Genomic DNA, 20,649 nt, shown 5'->3' with positions numbered 1-20,649 from the left:
TGAAGGGGTCACTCTCACCAAATTCACTGGATCCATCATAATTGTTTGTTTCATAAGATGACTGATATTTTAAAGAGACTAGAAGGGAATTCGCTGTAACACAAGTAATCATTGTTTCTAAGAATCTTTAGTACAAAACTTTTCTTTGCGTTTTTGTGTTCTTCGAGTGAACCCCTAACTGTCATGGATGGTCCAACTTGGTTCTGTCCCATTTCATTGAGATCCACTATAAATATAAATGGAGGTGTGGGTGGGGGAAGGTTACACAAGTCAGAAGACGATTGAAACTACGGACTGAAGGTCCAGACTTTCCAAGCGGGAGGAAAAAACAGAAGAAAAGAAAATAGAGGAGGATTGAACAAAACACACAACACACAAATTCTGAAGGTACTGTACAGCTTCCACAGAGGTCTTCTTTTCTTTTTTTTTCTCTTTTTTTAAACTTTGACAGACATTCAGGTATGTAGAGGGTAGGATAAGGGGACAGAGGGGGGCAGACTATGCCTATCAGGGGAGTGGGAGCAGAGAGTGTCTGTCCATTACGAAAGTTGCATTTGTTGCAAAGCTCAACTGGGGTGCAAGACCATGCCCAAATAAGGTATGAGGGGAGGCCATTTAAAGTTAGAGATAGCATGTGCATGGCCATTTGCTACAGGAGACCCAGGTCAGCAGGACACTGATTGGAAAGTATGGTGAGAATAAACACATTTCTACTCCGACAGTAGTTTAAAAATAATATTATAATGCTGTCAGATTCTACTATCCTTCAGGGTGAATGAGGAATTGTGTAAATCTGTTCATTTTTTGAACTTCAAGTCAAAACCATGTAAAAAAAACTGCTTAACCATTCTGCAGATTCATTCTAACTCTTTTTTTAAAATATTTGTTTTATTCAGTAATGTCTTTCTGTGACTGGAATGTTTGACTTTTGTATGAATCTTTGGTGGCTTTACCAAAGTACTGCATTTACATTGGATTGACTGACGACATTGACTGTTAAATTGGGCTTTGGTGAGCTAATACTGTCAGATACAAGAGACGAGAAACTAATAACTGATAATCCCATTTTCTACTAGATGGGAGATCCAATCCAGTTAAAAGACGAGGGAAACAAGCACTTCCAGGCAGGAGACATTGACAAGGCCATTGAGTGTTACACTAATGCCATCAAAGTGTGCAAAGACAAGAAAGTACTGGCTGTCATTCACAGAAACAGGTCTGCATGCCACCTAAAGAAGGTAAGCAGCATGCTAAAACAGTACAAAAAGAACGAGCACTGAATACATGTGTAATTCCTCTGGCAAATCTAGACTTTCATTAGAAATGTTTCTTTTTTTATTACAGGAAAATTATGCCAATGCAGCATCTGATGCATCTAAAGGTACTGTGGAGTAACTAATACAAAAGTTTAACCAAAAACAAACACAGAATAAAACAAAACGATAGGAGCAATAACACCAAACAACAAACTCATTATGACTCTCTCTTCTCACTATATAGCAATTGATGTCGATGCCGCAGATATTAAAGCCTTATACAGGCGATGTCAAGCTCTGGAAAAGCTAGGAAAACTCGACATGGCATTCAAGGATGTGCAGAGATGCGCCACCATCGAACCAAAGAACAAGACTTTCCTGGAGACTCTCCGCAGGCTGGGAGCAGAGATCCAGGCCAAGGTGAGTGTTGAGAACAAAACAAATCACCTACACACAGACGTTTATACAAGACAATAAAAGGTTACACAAATCCCTTGACATACACACATTCAGCATTCACTAATCTATAAGATGAAATCAGTACTTTTAGGTGTATTAGACATTGTTTTTTGGTGGATTAGAATTAAATGAACCATGATACTGAGGTAAGATGTTAGATATACATGTATATCACTTGGAAATTATCAAAGTTTATTTATGGTTACATTTTTCTCCACAGCTCAAAACAACATTCTCCACAGACTCAAGAGTACAGAACATGTTTGACATTCTCCTCGATGAAGAAATGGAAAAGGACAAGAGGGAAAAAGTGGGTGTTTTCTGTAATTTGAAGCAAAACTTGTGATTAAGCTAGCTTCTTGTTTTATTGCTTGTTAGGATGTAGGGTGCAAAGTTCATTGATTTTACAATGCTACTTCTTTTATGTCTAGGCTGCCAACAACCTGATTGTGCTGTCTAGAGAGGATGCCGGAGCAGACAGAATCTTCCAGAATAACGGAGTGCCTCTGCTGCTCAACATGATAGAGACAGGCAAACCAGAGATGATCCTGGCTGCTATTCGTACTTTGTCAGGAATGTGCACAGGACACAAAGCTCGGGTGAGCATACTCATAGATATCGAGTCCAGACAAGGACACAGTGAAAATCAAAGAGTTATTGAGAAACCAGACAAAGACAATGACGTCAACTATGTAATCTCTTACAAACACAATAAAATCAGCATATGCATCATAATCATCCATTATAAGAATTATTTTATTTGTATAGCATTTTTTCTCATAAAATGTACTCCGTGTATATTTCTTTTCACTTCCCATACACAGGCAATGGCCATTATTAACATGGTGGGCATTGATAAGATGTGCAGCATCATGGCTGTTGACAATGAGGAGATTGCACTGGCAACATGCAACCTCTTCCAGTGCGTCAATGACTCCCTTACTGGTGGAGATAAAAGAGAATATGGGAAAGAAGAAGCCTTGGTTTTGGGTAAGACAGAATCTTCATCTGTATCTTCAACAAAAAGTAGATTTTATTATGGACACTTATTCAGTGTTCGCTTTCTAATTTTCAATCAAACTCTGTAGAACCACACAGTATGGGGAAATGACTGAGACGTACAATCTTCCTTATCATCTGTCCTTCTGCAGATGCAGCCAAAGATCTGAAGACCATCCTTCTCTCTCTTCTGGAGATGGTTGCAAGTAAGAAGGTGTCTGGTCATGGCAGAGACCAGGCACTGAACCTCCTGAGTAAGAATGTACCTCGCCAAGACAAGAAAGAACAAAACAACTCCAGGACCCTCTTCACTATTGATCACGGTGAGCCACACAGCTGTAGCAGGTTACTAATTTGGTTTGAGCCACAGTCCATCATAGTATGCTAGACTCCCTGACATTTGTATTCAACAGATATCTATATACATGTATATTTGTATACTCTTCAGGTTTGAAGAAGATCCTCAAGGTGTGTGGTCAGGTTCCTGAATTACCAGACCAGCTGCCCTTGACAGAGAACACACAGCTGATTGCCAGCATACTCCTCAACAGACTCTATGATGACCTCAAATGTGACCCAGAGAGAAACAACTACAGGGACGTTTGTGATGAATATATCAAGTATGTCCCAAAAATTTTTATTTTATTTATTTGTTTGTTTATTTAACAGGGACAGTGCACATTAATAAACATTGCTGTAAATGCTATTTTTCATCTGTAGTCCCTGGGCAGATGTTACAGAGTCACCCTAAAAACAGAATAGAATATGAAAATGAGATTGAAATTATAAAGTTACTGAGGCAATTTATAATCATGCGGAACAATGAATAAAATGAAGAAAAAAGAACATATATGATATTAATAAAAACAACATTCATAAAACACACTGTTGTAACCAAGACTTTCTAAATTGAGTCATCATAACAAGTTACTTAATCTATTGTGTTTTTTATCTTTCCCTTCCTTTTCCACAGATCCAAAATTGACCCCAATGACATGGACAAAACCATTCATGCTATCAACGTCATCTCAGGGCTGCTGCAGGGTCCCTTTGATGTTGGTAACGCCCTGGTTGGACATCAAGGTATCATGGAGATGATGGTGGCGCTGTGTGGCTCCGAGCGTGAGGTGGACCAGATGGTTGCTGTGGAAGCACTGATCCATTCCTCCACAAAGATGAGTCGTGCCAGCTTCATCATCACCAATGGCGTGTCACTGCTTAAAGACATTTACAAGAAGACCAAGAATGAGAGGATTAAAATACGTGCGCTGGTGGTGAGTGTTCCTGGAACAGAAAAGAACAAACACAGGTCAAAGTGTGTTTTTGGGCTCAGCCCATTGCACAATATAGAATAACACATCCCAGACAGTAGGAACATGACAAGACAGTACAGGAAAGCAAAAACATAATAAGCAGCTCCTTTTGCTTAACTATACTGGGCACGCAAGTCTAGTTGTTCCATATAAATTCTGTTAAATTAGAGTCCACAACTTCTTTTGTCCTGTGTGTTTATGTTTATGCATACAATATGTCCATGTCCTCACCAGGGTCTCTGTAAACTGGGCTCAGCTGGTGGTGATGACTACAGTTTAAGGCAGTTTGCTGAAGGCTCCACTGAGAAGTTGGCCAAGCAGTGCAGAAAGTGAGTATTCACACACAGATTGTTAAAGTGACTGTGCCAGAATCTAGCATGTTATTATCCATAAAGATAGAAAAAATGGTTGTATATAGAAAATCTGTGTGAAAACTGATACAAGCTATGATCTATTACCAGACTGGTACTTATTATATGCAATGACTATAAAGTTCAATCTAGTCTGAATCTAGTTTTGATGGAAAAGTTGTATAGATATAATTTCTTATAGGAATGAAGTGCCAAAATATCACAGCAACTTGTAATCCTACAATTTTTTTTTATCATCTCTAAGTATTGTTATCATTAGTGTTTCCTTTTTTCTACTTCTAGATGGCTCTGTAATCCACAAATAGATTCCAAAACAAGGAAGTGGGCTATCGAGGGCCTTGCTTATCTGACTAATGATGCTGATGTGAAAGATGACTTTGTTGAGGATGAGATTTCTTTGAAGGCCATGTTTGAACTGTCCAAGGTATGAAAATAACAGACATAAAGAAACAAAAAACATTTTTGCAAGTAACATGTAGCTTCATATGTCAGGTTGGACATCACGCATTAGAAATAACCTCTCTCCTTTCTCTGTGTTTTTAGTCTACAGATAAGACCATCATATATGCAGTAGCTTGCACCCTGGTTAACTGCACTAACTCTTATGACAAGAAGGAAATCATCCCTGAGCTGGTCCAACTAGCCAAATTCTCAAAGCAACATGTGCCTGAGCAACACCCCAAGGTACAGTAAAGGAGAAAGGAAAGGGAAATTAATCATACTCTCAGACATGACATTTGATATACATAGGCAGGAAAAGTATAGGCAGGAAATGTTATGCATTTGCATACATACACACACTCACCATATTACCCACTTCCTTTTCTCAGGACAAGAAAGACTTTATTGAGAAGAGAGTGAAAAGGCTGCTGAAGGCTGGAGTCATATCAGCTCTTGCAGTCATGGTCAAAGCTGACAACACCATCCTGACCAACCAGACCAAGGAGATGCTATCAAGGTGGGAAAGGAAGCACAAACAGTTTTCTGCTCCAGGAACACAAACTGTTGACCGAGTCATAAGTTTTTGTATGGTCACTCTGTTAAAGCTGAGCTGATGTCATTGTATGGCTTTGAGTCATGCCTTTCTCATTCTGCTAGATGTATTTTTCTCACCCCACAGAGACATCGTTTCTAAATGCATAGCAATGAGGAAATGGAAGCCAAAAAACTGCAACATTGCCTAGAAATATGTGATTGCTGAAACTATTTTCTATCTTTTATCTTAAGGGTTTTCTTGGCATTGTCAGAGGATCCCAAAGATCGTGGCATTATTGTAGCCCAAGGTGGGGGAAAGGTGAGTCATAATTTTGGAAATAAATGTGAATCTATAACACTTCATGAAGTGACAATAAAATAAAAAGATGATCTTTTTGTGTGTTTCACAACTCAAGCATCAGGGTGCTTTACAATCTCTACAGCACAACTGAATCCTTAGAAAAACAGAAAGGACGGGCACAGTCACATTTGCATTACTATTAACTGAACAGACTGGTTATTGTATTGTAACCCAACTGTTGTTCACCACTGTTTGAATAACACTTCTGGCTCTGCCTTCAGGCTCTGATACCGCTGGCACTGGAAGGAACAGAAGCTGGGAAGGTGAAGGCCAGCCATGCCCTTGCCAAGATCGCAGCCATTTCAAACCCAGAAATTGCCTTCCCTGGTGAGAGGGTAAGAAATGCAACAGCAACTGTTTTGTTATCATTACACCATAACTGCAGCATGAAGCAGTTGATATGTGAGTGAGTGTGGAGGAATGGAAATTTACTGACAACTTTGCCTCTCTTTCACTCTCTTGGTAATAGGTGTATGAGGTGGTGAGGCCTTTAGTTAACCTCCTTCACACAGACAGAGATGGAATACAGAACTTTGAAGCTCTGAGAAGCCTCACCAACTTGGCTGGTTTCAGTGAAAAACTAAGGTATCCCTGTATTTCTCAGACACAGTGTGATGGTAGTTAAAAGCTAATTTCCTACAACTTAGTGACTTCACTGCAGCTTGCAGGTTTTGCATTATCATGTTTAAAGAAAAAAACTTACCTCTTTTGTAGAGTTAAGATTCTCAAAGAGAAAGCTCTGCCGGAAATTGAAAACTACATGTTTGAGGAGCACGACCAGATCAGACAGGCTGCCACTGAGTGCATGTGCAATCTTGTGACATGTAAAGAGGTGAGAACAGACTTGCAGCTTAAACGTCACATTGCACAAAGTCAATAAGCACAAAATGTAAACAGTTTTACAACAGGTGCGGCTTAGTTGAAAATTTCACCTCTGTTTATCTTAGGTCCAAGACCGTTACCTGGAAGATGGCAATGATAAGCTGAAGCTGTTGGTACTGCTTTGTGGGGAGGATGATGATGATGTTCAGGTAGCTGCAGCTGGAGCGCTGGCCATGCTCACTGCTGCTCAGAAGAAGCTCTGCACTAAAATGACCCTTGTGGTATGTACAACAGCATTTACCAGTGTTTTTACTGCAGAATGTGAATTATGGTGTCATATTAGAGTCTGTTTTGAAAATATGTGTGCCCCACAACTTGCACAATCAGGCAGGTGCAACAAGTGCAAAGAACCGGGTGACACATTGCACAACATGGCTCTGAATAACAGTTACTTGCTTTTGTTTAACACCTATTTTTAATTTAGGTCACTGCATCTGCTGTTTCAATATCTACTGTCATTCCTTACTGAAAGAGTCACTGAAAGTGTCAAAGACACTGATGATTGTTCAGTATGTGCATCATGCAATGCTGCTTTATGTATATTTTGTGGGCAAAATGCATCTTGCTGTGCCACGTGTCACTCTTTTTAAAGTTTTAAAAGCAGTATGTGACATTTTTGATTCATCATTCGCATACTTTACCAGAGTGTCACTGACTGACTGATTAATCTCTCCCAATAGACCACCCAGTGGCTTGAGATCCTGCAGAGGTTGTGTCTCCATGCCAACCCCAGGATCCAGCACCGTGGCCTTGTGATTGTCTACAACATGCTCAACTCAGACGACAGTGAGCTGGCCAAGAAACTGATTGAGAGTGAGATTCTGGAAATCCTCACAGTGATCGGCAAGGCGGAAGACAATCCAAAGAGGCAGGAGCCCATCGATGTGGCACGGTCATGCCTGGTCAAAGCTATGGATCTCAGCCTCATCAAACCCTTCTCCAGCCCCTCTTAAAATGCACACCAAGCAACAGCATCGGACATTCTTCTTTATTTCTTTTGTTATATAGAAACTTTTTTTTCCAAATGATTTTTCCACATAAAGGAAATCAAAGAATTAATCAACCTGGCTAAAAATCTCTATAAATAATCTCTCACAATATAAAGCAGTGTTGTATTTTTTTTACAGAGACTGTTTGGAGCCTGGGATATACAGGAGTACGTAAATATTGAGGATTTTCCACCATGAAGGATCTGTTCTCTGTTTGAAATAGGGAGTAACTGCTATTATTTCTGTTTGAGTTGAACTGAAACTGTGAAATAATGTTTGAAGATTGATTAGTTCAAATGTCATCAGTTCACAAGATGAAAGTGAAGCAAAAATATACTATTTCAATATGTATATGTTAAATGTTGTCTTTTTTGTATCTTTCACAACAAGGCTTGAGTTTTGGGAAGATGTTGTTGTTGTCGTGTATTTTTTGCTGTTGCTAGTGATTATATTTTTTTCAGTTCCCTTAAAAATATTATTTCCAGTAATTTCCATGATTGAGTGAGTGGGAGGGGTTTGGGCGGGTCTTGTAGTAAAGCAGAAAGCAGTATATAATAAGTATATACATGCACTTCTAGACAACGGAGTGTTTTTCGAAGTGGAGGCCTGTCTGATCGCAGTGATATTAAGATCTGGATCTTTTCAGGTGAGTGAAGATCTCCAGACTCATTTTTCCAGCAGCACTTGTGCTACCAACTTTCTTATTTGGTCGCACTTTTTTTTCAAAAAAAATTTTGTACACATTTTTTTAAGAGTTTGCGAGTTATTATTTAAGTTCACGTGTCCGCATTTGTGCGAGTGCATCTTCTGCGGCGGTCCGTAAGGAACGAGGGATGAGGAGAGCGAAGAGAAAGAGGAGAGGCAGCGGGATGGAGGAGAAGGAGCCACAGGTGCCGGTACCTCGCTTCCGCGTTAAGATGCACTCACAAATGCGACAATGCGGACTTGTAACTCGCATACTCTCAAAATAATTTGATATGATATGATATTCATGATATTTCCCTAATCACAACCAAGTGGTTTTTGTGCCTAAACCAGACCTTAACCGCAGCCTTGTCACATCATAAAACATCATTATTCAACTGATAATGGCTGTTTATCATATTCGTGGTTTGCAGAAACGTACAATGCCAACGTTTTATTCTGGCGACTGGGTTTGATGTCGCCACAGACAGCGTTGCTGCTGCAGCGCTGTTACCTGTCTTTCCATATCTAGTTTGACTTTGATAATGACAATCGATAACAGAATTCCCCAGCGTGCAGCGCGCAGGTTGACCCGCAGTGGTGACACTATATTTTTTCATGTCTGTGACATATTCTACAGATATAGACATTCAAACTATAGTGAAAAAGATATGAATCTCTAGACACGCCGGCTCAACGAAAAGCATTAAACCCACGCAGAACACATCCTGGCACAGAGCCAGCCTTCTACTTAAACCATTAGTGGCATAGCAAAAACACTTTCCCGGAATCACAACAGGGTATGCACACGTCCATGAAATAGGCATAGTCATACGGCTCAGTGATAAAATGCTCCGTGCGACGCTGTTACCGACGTGCAGGTGTACGTGATTTTAGTCAGGTGTGGGGGAGCCGTCCCCCGTTCCAACTAAACGTAGCCTATCTTCCTGTTTAGGTTGTGCACATTCGTACTAAGCGGACCGCCACTTGTAGAGAGGAAAAGTTATCTCAGAGCAAGAAATGGGGTAAGTCATTGGTTATAGTTCATCATAAGTGGTGCTATCCATTGTTTGAATGGCAACATGAAAATGAAGTTTAAACACATATTTCCACAGCAACATTCATGATAAAGTTTCCCTATTGATTGAAATACTGTAAATAGATTTGTTCAGGCATGTCTGATAACAGTAACAGTAAAACCCATCTCTTCACTAAGTGACTCTAACTAGCTTTTGTCCATGTGAAAGATTCACCTTTGGGTTTCAAATGTCTTAGAAACAATTTTTGTACTTTTTTTCTGACTACCATACAACACCAATGTTACTTACAGTATGGTTTCACTATGAGTCATGTCATGTGTGGTGTAGTTTTGAATGAAGGATGACACATGTCATTCGGAGCAGGAAGAAAGCTTTTCAGCTGAAACAAGATAGAAAAGCTAACAGAACTTACGTAAATGGTGCAGTGTCATGGTGGGCGATACTTAGAAATTCTGTAATGCTAAGTTTCTGATGGGAAACTGAATGTGTCTCCAACAGTACAGCCAAGAAAAGCTTCACAGTACTGATCTCTCTCATGAAAGGTAGGTTTCTGACAATATACCAACTTTAAATTGGGTCCAATCTCAACCATCAGCCTTAGATTGAGTTTGTAATTTTGTCTTGACAGAGCAAATCTGCCTCTTTCTGCTGCTGTGTGCTCCCACACTCACTCAGTGCTTTCCAGTGACTGCAGCTCAAGGTACTTCCTCTCTTGTTTATGTCATTCTCTTCATCAGAACAAAGATGTTTCCTTTCAGTTTATGTGAGTTACTTCATAGATGTATGATGTTACAGGTGGACACGATCCTGTGCAGCTGTTTTTCTGCAAGACCCCAGGATGTGCCACTGATGTGACTCGTGTGTTTTGCAATGACAAGCTGGTCTTCAGTAACACTGACATCATAAGTTGCACAGGCCCTCCACCACCCAATACTGTCTGCCAGCAGGAGGGTCGGGCATTCATTTCCAGTGATACACATGGTGACTGTGAGTTTGAAGGGGCCGATGATTATATGGAGACCAAAAAATGTCCAGGTATTTACTTTCTAAGCCCTTAATTTACTGTTCAGTGTGATTTTCTTGAAATCATTCTCACCTGGCTCAGAAAACAACAGATTGCACAGATCGAGTCTCTTTACATGCACACCAGTATCCGGGTCCTGGTGGCGTTTTAGCAGTTTTTACTGTGTTTGCACATTTGAAAACTAAGGGCCAAATCCATAAGAAGTGGATTGTGCCTGCTAATAGCACCATGAATTGTGCGGCATTTGCACCTGCAATCTACCCCGTTTTAAGGTCCTACTCACAAACAATTTTGCGCCAATGACATGCCGGCGCAACAACTCCCATAAAGTTCTACAGCTGAGCGCAATTTACCCTTGTTTTGTATCTGATTGAGTGAGTGGAGCTGTTTCCAGTGTTTCAAGCTTTTCTCCACATTTCAGCACACAGTTTGGTCCATAATGAAAACTGTAGAGAGGACAAAAGCCTTTAATTCACAAACTTTGTTGTAGTTTGCTTCTTTTACTGTCTAGTATTTTGAATTTATAACTTAATCTACTGAAATGTCACATGTCAAAATACAGCTATTAATGTGACTCAGGCAGGTCTGAAACATGTTAGATTAATGTCTGAATCTTTCTATAGTGATGTTCAGGTGTCATTGAATGTATCCGGCATTTCACAGAAACATCAGTACTGATGTTCTGTTTGTTGCCCACAACTGGCTGCAGCATCACGTAGCAGCTGAAATGATAAGTGTGTCTCCAAAATGAGAAAGAGACTGTGGGCATTATGCACGTGGCACAGCAGCAGTATCTTCATGAACACTGGATCGGTCAGGATCTTACGGTAGTTATTGTTCTGTGTTACACAGATCAGCTGTTACACACAGATTCCAGGTTTATATGGTAGAATTGTTTGTAATAAAGCAGCCCCTTACTGCGTGGATGAATCCCCCCATGTCTGACTGTAGATTTCGCCCGTAATATCATTCAGTATCAATCAATATCATTCAAGCCTCGCAAGTTTGAAGATTTGAAGAGAAAGAGAGTGAGTGAGTGAGTGAGGGGTGACTGTGCACAGTTAATGGCAACTATCTGAAGACACTAAAAACTAGGGCTGTGGTCAACCAAAGAAAATCTTGGTTGACTAAAATCATACATAATCTTCATCTAATCGATTAGTCGCACGGGGGGGGGGGGGCGATATAATGGGACTGAGTGCACAGTAAACTCGGCAGCCACACATTTCTCTGTTCTGTATTTCTCTGTTCTCTGTTTTGTGTCTTCAGGTTAGGCTAACCCATTGTTGCTAACTTTGGAGCTAACCCCCTTCACTTTTCCAACATTTGGGGAAACAACAGACGTGACTTTTTAGCATTTATTAACTGACACACTGTAGTCTGTACTGTACATCTACTGCCAACTTACTACTAAGCTTTTCCTCTGCCCCGCTCACATCCACCGTCACTTCTCTGCTTCTCGCTCTTTCCCACACGCTACGCAAACATACTCCTTAACGGAGCCACTCCACCAATAGTTTCCCAGGCAACGACAGAGGTTGACTAACGTACTGGAACAGCGCTACTCAGAGACTCCCAAACGCTGTCGATTTCAAATCAAAATCTAATATTACAATTTTTTTTTGGCCTGGCGGGGGTTCTTGTTGTGTCATTATGGAGAAACACAGATTCAGTAAACGTTCAGTACATTCAATAAACGTTCGGTACAGTTAGACCCAGCGGTCTCCATTAGGTTGGGCGAGTTCAAAGTTGTGAAAACAACGGGGGTGTTTTGAATACACCCCCATTTTCACAGGTTATTTGTTAGTCTGTACCTCTCGCCGCAGGAAATAATGGATTACTCCTGGAAAGCTATTGATGTAGCACTTTTCTCCTTATGAAAATAACACGGAGATTATTCGACCAATGAGAATGTAGTCGGACGAGAGCATATCGACCAACTAATCGACCGGTCGACCAGCAGACTACAGCCCTACTAAAAACTCCACCCTAACTGCGTGGCAATTAGTGCTGATCTTTGTGACTTACTGTTTTTGCAGCGATGCTTATTTGCATAGAGAAGGGCCAATTTTGCACCAAATGTATAGAATATTACCTAATTTACATACATGCAATTGGCAGAGGCACCTCATAACACTATTTGCTTGGCAGCGCAGTTTGCGGGTGCTTTTTGAATTACACGCTATCTTTTTGTTTCATCTGCACAGGTTTAGTGGGGCAAAAGCAGCACAATCCTTTTGTAGATTTGGCCTTTAATATCTAAGTTTCAGAAACCTGAATAGCCCCTCATCGCAATGTTGAAAAACCTGAATATTCTACATGTGTACTGTGACGGAGGTAGAGATACTGTCATGTAAACCTCTTATCCAGGTTTTCTGTCATGTGAAGTTTGTCAATAAAACAAACAAAAGGAAGATAAACATTGTAATGATGATCTATGTGGTAAATTGAAGGTGAAAATCTGACACCTGTTGTACAAATTGTTTTGTTACTCTATTATTTTGTTACCAAGGCAACCAGAAACCACACTGGGTTCATACTTGTAGCAGGAATGTTGATGAATTAAACACACACCTGCTGATACAGGGATAGGAATGAGGTTTTTCTGTTCAATGGGAATATACATCCTGCATATGATCAAAGGATAAAACCAGGATGCTAGTGTGCATGTAAACACAATTGTTTCAAACTAGATTCAGTGCTGCATATCATGCTTGGGCTTATAGGCTCTCACAATAAAGATAGCACTCGACTCTGAGAGGGTGGTTTATACAGTTTATATGTTTCTTTGTTTTGGACTGTCGCTGTCAGGGACTGACGGTTCCAGCTGAGGGCGCTGTTTCCAGCCTTCTATATATGGTAAAATACTGTAAATTCTGATGCACCTTGGAGCTAAAACCAAGAATGGACATTAACAGTAGGCTACTGTAAAATACAGTATTTTCATTTTCGCTCCTACAGTAATGGAAGGACAGAAGCCACGTGCAACCATTAACATCATATAATCACCGTTCATCCATCTTTGTGGAATAAAACCAACAGGTCAGTAATATCTAACTCAGAAAATAGAATTACATTTGTGCATCTGGTTATCCAATTATTGACTATGCTTAATTTTTGCTAACATTAAATTGGTATAATCCTAGCAAGCACCTGACAGGCACAAGAGAGCATTTTCAGGTAGTGTTCTTCAGTTTGAAGTTTGAATTACTGGTATTTAAACATTACTGGTATTTAAACATTACTGGTATTTAAACATTATTTTCACTGCTGTTTGCAGTGAAAATAGTTTAGTTTAGTTTAAAGATTATTTTAGGATGGCTGCTTTCTCTTGAACTATACATCAGTGAAGGCTAACATTAGTCTGGTCAGGATATTATAATTAACAGATTTACATTGACCCCCTTTGAAAAGACATGAACTTTAAGAATTAATTTTTCAAACATACTTGAATATACTTGGCATATTTGAAAGTTTTTGAATAAATGTTCAGTTCCATAAAGCTGTCACCTGTCTCCTCCTCTTTTGTAATAGATTTTGAGGGTTACACATTTTTAAATGTAAAACTGAGCTGATCTCATTATTGGGCCATTAAGATTGAAGACACATTGTTATTTACAGTATATGTCTGTGGTTTATAGTTGTTTTTATTAATATGAATAACAAGAAAACTTTTCAGTTGTTTACTGTGGCATTTACAGTAAGAAACTGTTCACATAGTTTACAATAGCAACACTGTAAAAATACAGTATATTACTGCAGGCCTACAGTATCAAAACTGTAAACCTCACATTCTACAGCATAATACTGTAAAAAGTTTCACAGCACTTAACTATCTATCTATCTATCTATCTATCTATCTATCTATCTATCTATCTATCTATCTATCTATCTATCAAGTGTATCTATCTGTCTGTCTAGGCTATGAGCATAGTCAATGACACTGTTTTGAGATGCCTAGGGGCAGTTAAATTAGATATAATGATAAAATGTGTATAAAATCAGTGTGAAGTTGTGGCACCTTGTCACATTTCAGATGTCAATGAGTTGTTAGCATTTCCACCAAAGAGACATTTCCCCTCTACACCTCTCGCAATTTCAGTGGCTGTTCACATGTTTCAGTATTTCACAAAAAGATAAGATCAGAGAAAAGTTTAAAATTTAGATACAGATTTGTGTATCAGAACTTGGTTTTGTCTTTGTGAGAGAAAAAAATACTCATTTGTGAAAGAGAGATGTTCAATCTTAAATTTATGGAAATGTTCAGTTTATGAGCTATATCTTTTCAAACGAATGTGCTAATCAAAGCCTTGATGTGATGATTTAACCTACAGCGCCTCACTGTGGCCTCCAAGGTCTCATACAAGAGATGTTTTATGTTCATGGTGCCAGGCTGGGAGATAAGGTGGAAACCTCAGATGGGTAACAACAGCTGCCTGCTTTATTTTCCAAGTAGAGTTCATCTTGTGATTGATTCATCTTGTGGTCCCTTGGATGAGGCCTGACTCCAGCTTCAGAGCCATAACTTAACTAGTATATAAAGTAGCTCAGATCAGCTCCACCTGGACCCTCTTCAACAGTAAAATGCTGCTTACACATTGATGTGTCAGTAACAATCTAATAATGTCACATATCATCATTTATCAGTTACAGGGGACTTTTGGGGGCCCTAATTCATTTAGAGGCCCCAAGCAGCTGCTTAGTTTGCTTGATGTGAGACAACGTTTGAGAGAGAAGAGTCACAGTTTAAAACACAGGAGTTAAAAAACAAAACTTCATAACTGTCACAGTCACTGAATTTTAATGACTGATTTACAGAAAATACATGTAGGGAGAGAAAGGGGGGATGGAGGGGTAAGGGAAGGGTAAGGATGAGGGAAGGGTAAGGGTGAGGGTAAGGGAAGGGTAAGGGAGGGGTAAGGGAAGGGTAAGGGAAGGGGAAGGGAAGGGTAAGGGAAGGGGAAGGGAAGGGTAAGGATGAGGGAAGGGTAAGGGTGAGGGAAGGGTAAGGATGAGGGAAGGGTAAGGGTAAGGGTGGGGGAAGGGGAAGGATGAGGGTAGAGTGAGGGTGAGGGAAGGGTAAGTGTGAGGGTGAGAGTAGAGCGAGGGTGAGGGTGAGGATAGAGTGAGGGTGAGGGTGAGCGAAGGAGTAGGAGAGGGAGAGAGGTGGGTGAGGTGGGAGAGGGGTTTGGGGAAAGAGGGAGCTGTTGTTATTTGCTGCGACTCCAGCTCCAGAAGCTCTTCTGCTTCTTCTTCTCCTTTTTCATCAGGAGCTCCTGAAAAGAGAAAAAACAGAATATTTTGAGTTCAGTTTCAAAGCTCTGAAATGATCTGAAATCAATTGTTAGAATTAAAAAGATGAGCTGAGGCAGCAAACCTGAAGCTGGAGGTTTTCGTTGGTGAGGCGCTGGATCTGTTCTTTCATCTGCGCCTCCTCATGGATCCAAATCTCATGTTTGGCCTGCAGCGTCTCCTCCAGTTGTTTTTTCTCTTTCCTCCACTGGTGTGACCTCCTCTCCCAACTCTGGCACACTGTGGAGAGCTCCTCTCTACACTTACTGACTCTCTCAGAGAGCTCCTTGCGGAGGCTCTCTACTCTCTCTGAGAGCTCTCTCTGGTCTTTCTCCATTTTTTCAGTCAGCTGCTGTCTGAGTTTTTCCTCCAGTGAATTACAGGCCAGTTGACTTTCTTTCAAAGCTGACTGTGTTTCACTCAGCAGGGCCAAGGTGTCGATATGAGCCGTGGTACGTTCTCTTCTTTTTTTATTGGCCCTGCTGATTTCTCTCTCTTTTTCACTGAGGAGCTCTTCCAGCTGGCTGACTTTTTGCTGCCAGCTCTCTTTCTCAGCGTGGAGGCTCCGTTCAAGAGAGATGATTTGATCATCTCTCATTCTGATGCCCCCTGCTGCCTTTTCCAGCACTTGGTGTAACTTCCTCCACCAGAGAGCATTGGCAGAGTTGTACTTTTCTTTCTCAGAAGAGAGCTGGCAGTGAAGAGACCAGATCTCTTGTTCTCTGTTCCTGTTCTTGTCCTTTTCCTCTTGGAGGTCACTCTTCAATGCCGTGATTTCTTCCTCAGTGACAGAGAGCTTTTCCAGAAGTTGCTCTCTGTCACTTCTCCAGGTCTCCCTCTCCTTGAAGACCATGATTTTAGCAGCGGTCCTTAACTTTTCTTCCCTCTCCTTCATCTCACCCTCCATCAATTTCCTCATCTCCTCCATCCCTCTGTTGTAGTCCTGTGCAACACAAACACAGAAATACATGAAGACATTTTCATATCACTGATAGCTCTATTTTTCCTTACGGGAAAACAGTCATCTGTTAATACTGAGAGGAAATAGATATCACATTTACACTTTATACTAGAACCCTTCAATAAATCCTTTATTTATTGTTTATGTATTCATATTAATCTGAGGTATTTATCCAGGCAGACATTCACATATATCCATGTGTTCATCTGACTGACTGTGAGAGATGAGTTTAAATTAAGACGATAAATTTGTATGAAATGTAATCTCATTACAAACTGCATCTGTGCTGATAAAAAGTGTATTTGTTTAAGCTTTAGACACAATACAAAGCCATTAAAACATGCATAGTCTTGTGCAGTAGCGCAGTTTTACATCCTGGTTTGAACATCTTACCCTGCTGGCTCTACTCTCTCGTCTTTCCATGGTGGCTGATGATCTTGAAAACGTTCTAAAACGTGAGATAGATGTAAAATCTTGTTGAGTGTCTGACAGATGACTTTCTCTGAAGACGAATGTGTGTCTGTTCAGCTGGTGAAGAGATTGTGTCTGTTCTGAGGAACTCACATATAGACTCTTTACATTCTAGAATGGATTTGTCATAAACGCTGACATCATAACAGGAAGACAAACATTCTTCTGTAGACTGACATCATGCAGCTGAAAGAGCTCAATCAGTTTGAATGATCACATAAATGTTTGACAGAATAAAATAAATGATTGGAGCTCAGAGAAACCACACAGACAGTGTTGATCTTAGTTTTACTCACAGAAAGTGAACAAGCTTTTGTCCTGCAGTTCGTGGACACAGCATCATGTACACATCACACTATACTGAAGTTTCCATTGTATATAATAGGAGGGTTCCAGGAGTTAAACTATTGTGATGGGCATCGGTCAGGATGCGTATGAAGGAGACCATGAAAACTTGAATTCACTCTCAAGATATTTATTTAATAATGTGGATTGTAGAAGTGTATGGGGAAAAGCAAGGGGGGAAAAGACATATGGGTCTATATCTGAAAGAAAAGAAATACAAGATTAAATGAACACAGAAAATTATTCTCATATCTTTAAAAAGGAAATATTGTTTCAACGAACTAAGGATAAATTGTGGTGCAAAATAAACTTCTTACCAATTCTGCCGCCCATACTGGGTTCATACTTGTAGCAGGGATGTTGAGGAATTAAACACACTGCTGATACAGGGATAGGAATGAGGTTTTTTCTGTTCAATGGGAACATTACATCCTGAACATGATCAAAGGATAAAACCAGGATGCTAGTGTGCATGTAAACACAATTGTTTCAAACTAGATTCGGTGCTGCATATCATGCTTGGGCTTATAGGCTCTCACAATAAAGATAGCACTCGACTCTGAGAGGGTGGTTTATACAGTTTATATGTTTCTTTGTTTTGGACTGTCGCTGTCAGGGCCTGACGGATCCAGCTGAGGGCACCGTTTCCACATTTAAACTCTTGAAAAATCTCTGCTGCCACTTCTTGCTGACTTTAAATCAGTGCACACATCACAAAAAACAAAACAAAAAAAGCCAAATTAAATCCTAGATTTATATGTATTCTCAATTAAATGTTTCTATCCAACATGTACAGTATGTTGTTTGACACTATGTAACACTCTCTTGTTTTTCAAACTAGACCTGAGCAACATTTGTGATTTAATCAATGGTAAGCTTTTCATGCAGATACACACCTTACATCCTGCTGCCCACTGATGTGATTGACCATTGACTGGAGATTTTCCTCTTTCCTCCAGCTCCCACATCATCTCCCATCTCCACCAAGGATCAACAAAATGTCAGGGAGGACCATGCAAAATGGGGAACCATTGTTGGTGGAGTTCTTTGTAAGTACTGAACACCAATAAATGTGATACTTTGTCTGCCTACGCCATGTTTCTTCAACATCTGGATAGGTTACTGTTTCTGTTACCCATGTCCGCCATGAAGTGTTATTATTAAATTCTATAAAATGTGTTTTTTTGCTACTAATCCTACTTGCTTTTACTCTGCCATCCTCTGTCCACTCGCTTTCGCTCATGGCTGAATTGCTTGTCTTTCAAACTCTGGCTAAACTAAAGACAGCCAGGTGAGATCTAAATTTGATCATGTGCTGCATTTATTGTATATTTATACAATTATATTAAATGTCAATTTCTTGATTCCACAGGTTTGGTACTAATAGTCTCTGGTCTCACTGCATTTTTCTGCTCTAAAAAGAAAGACGGAGACCGCAATCAACAGCCAGAAAGGTAAGTGAAATTATGTCTTATTCATAAAATTCCTTTATTCATATTTTAACTGTGTGTAAAAACACTTTCTCATTTTTAAAATGAACTTGTTTCAGTGACTCTGGTGTGACTTTACCCCTAAGAAACATGCATAGCTCTGGAGAAACCAGTGAGAGGTTTGTGAACATTTAGCAAGCAGCATATTCCCCACAGTATGTGTAATTGTAGATATACAGTAAAGAAACTGATTCTGTGCTGACTTTTTACACCTTCAGGGATACTGACTGTGATCCTGGATTGACAGATGGCAGCCCTCCTTCTCAACGTGACCACGGAGTTTAACCCTTATGCCTCACTAGGGATTTTAGTTTTTGGATTATTTTGGCTGTGTTCATGCTGTAGCCATGATATCTGGCAAAGGAGTGTGTTTTTTTTATTGAATTTTGGAAATTAAACCACAGATCCTATATTAAGTCCATAATAAACTGTGTAGAAACAATACTAACTTTCAGCATGTTAGGGCCCTTTTAGGTCCCATTGAAACCCATTAAAACCACATTTTTTGATCCCATGATTGCTACAGCATAAATTCATACATTCTGTTTTATAAGACTTTCAAACTGAAGCCCTGGCTTCAAAATTGAAGTTTTTACTATTTTCCAGCTAATTAAGCCATTTTCTCTTTTTTAACCCTTTGTGCCAAATGCATGTTATTTTCCTGGTTTCCACTAGGGCCATTAATCCTCTATTATGAATACTGCAGCCAAGTATTCACAGCTTCAATGAGTTGTATGTGTAGGTAGGGATGCCTAATGTGGTGTATGTGCCTGTATGGAGAAACTAGTGTGTGTGTAGCCAAAATACACAAATACTCAAATCCTTATGGGAAAAAGGGTCTAATGTAAACACAAAAACTTATTCTAGCATTAATTCATGCATTCTATTTTATTATTATTATTCTATTTTATTAATTAAGGCTTTCAAACTGAAGCCCTGGCTTCAAAATCATAGTTTTTACTATTTTTTAGCGAAAATTGTAGCGCATTTATTCATCTGAAAATGGTGTGTTTGTATTGATATGATTTCACCACCACCCCTCCACTCATACACACATGCACACACTTGTACACTCACGCGTAGGCCTTCTGACTCTAAAATATTATTGAAAGATATTATATCTGATACAAATGCCTACATGAGTTACAGTACAGTATATGCTATTGAGCTTTGAAGGTGTGTGTGCGCATGGAGTGACAGAACAAGTGCATATTTGTCACTCATGTGACAGCTGCAGTTGTAGTTAAACTTATAAATACAGCCAGCTATGCATTTCTTACTTGTGACACACACATGCACTCACTCACTCACTCATTGATTTCTGTTCTGAATTTTTTGGATCTTGTTGAATTGTTTTTGAATTGTTGAATTTTGTTAAATTTTGAAAAATAAATGTTGTTTGAAGTGATGTTGTATTTATGGTTTATTTCAAAATAAGGTAATATGCTATTAGAAGGTAAAAACTTTGGTTATAGGACACTTTACATAGACTGTAAGTTAACAGGTCAGATTCTTATATTGCGCAAAAAATAATGATCCATAAATATCACTGTTGTTGCTAATCATTGACATATCCCAGACTGTGATAAGCCTGAAAAAAACAATTCCCCATTACCTTTAGTATATTGTTTTCTTTTATGAAAATTAGTGGTATCATCACAAACTGGCATTTAAAGGGTTAAAATTCTGAAAATGAGTGAATAGTTGGTAGTTATGCACAAGACTGATGTTGGTAAA

General features: G+C 39.6%; 3 protein-coding genes across 3 annotated transcripts; 2 read left to right on the top strand and 1 right to left on the bottom strand.

Moving 5' to 3' along the window:
* The first annotated feature begins 235 nt into the window (after nucleotides 1-235).
* On the top strand, nucleotides 236-8,011 carry unc45b (unc-45 myosin chaperone B). Its single transcript, XM_067608467.1, has 20 exons — nucleotides 236-387; nucleotides 1,077-1,238; nucleotides 1,345-1,381; nucleotides 1,501-1,676; nucleotides 1,936-2,025; nucleotides 2,147-2,314; nucleotides 2,540-2,705; nucleotides 2,867-3,037; nucleotides 3,163-3,334; nucleotides 3,688-3,988; nucleotides 4,262-4,356; nucleotides 4,681-4,822; nucleotides 4,942-5,082; nucleotides 5,229-5,356; nucleotides 5,626-5,692; nucleotides 5,956-6,069; nucleotides 6,204-6,319; nucleotides 6,449-6,566; nucleotides 6,682-6,837; nucleotides 7,297-8,011. The coding sequence occupies exons 2-20, from the start codon at nucleotides 1,077-1,079 to the stop codon at nucleotides 7,567-7,569; spliced, it is 2,793 nt and encodes a 930-aa protein (XP_067464568.1). The 5' UTR covers nucleotides 236-387; the 3' UTR covers nucleotides 7,570-8,011.
* Nucleotides 8,012-8,154: 143 nt separating this feature from the next.
* Nucleotides 8,155-19,426, top strand: LOC137195850 (uncharacterized). Its single transcript, XM_067608510.1, has 10 exons — nucleotides 8,155-8,251; nucleotides 9,245-9,314; nucleotides 9,828-9,871; nucleotides 9,958-10,029; nucleotides 10,125-10,364; nucleotides 18,264-18,293; nucleotides 18,382-18,471; nucleotides 18,795-18,876; nucleotides 18,972-19,031; nucleotides 19,131-19,426. The coding sequence occupies exons 2-10, from the start codon at nucleotides 9,310-9,312 to the stop codon at nucleotides 19,195-19,197; spliced, it is 690 nt and encodes a 229-aa protein (XP_067464611.1). The 5' UTR covers nucleotides 8,155-8,251; nucleotides 9,245-9,309; the 3' UTR covers nucleotides 19,198-19,426.
* Nucleotides 15,476-18,234, bottom strand: LOC137195830 (golgin subfamily A member 6-like protein 6). The gene is made up of 3 exons (XM_067608476.1): nucleotides 17,000-18,234; nucleotides 15,731-16,588; nucleotides 15,476-15,629 (listed from the first exon to the last, which is right to left on the bottom strand). The coding sequence occupies exons 1-3, from the start codon at nucleotides 17,027-17,029 to the stop codon at nucleotides 15,564-15,566; spliced, it is 954 nt and encodes a 317-aa protein (XP_067464577.1). The 5' UTR covers nucleotides 17,030-18,234; the 3' UTR covers nucleotides 15,476-15,563.
* Nucleotides 19,427-20,649: the final 1,223 nt, after the last annotated feature.

The sequence above is a fragment of the Thunnus thynnus genome, chromosome 2 (genome assembly GCF_963924715.1).
Source record: "Thunnus thynnus chromosome 2, fThuThy2.1, whole genome shotgun sequence".
Taxonomy (NCBI): Eukaryota; Metazoa; Chordata; class Actinopteri; order Scombriformes; family Scombridae; genus Thunnus; species Thunnus thynnus.
Note: the sequence above shows the minus strand (reverse complement) of the source record. Positions and strands in the feature narration are given on the sequence as shown.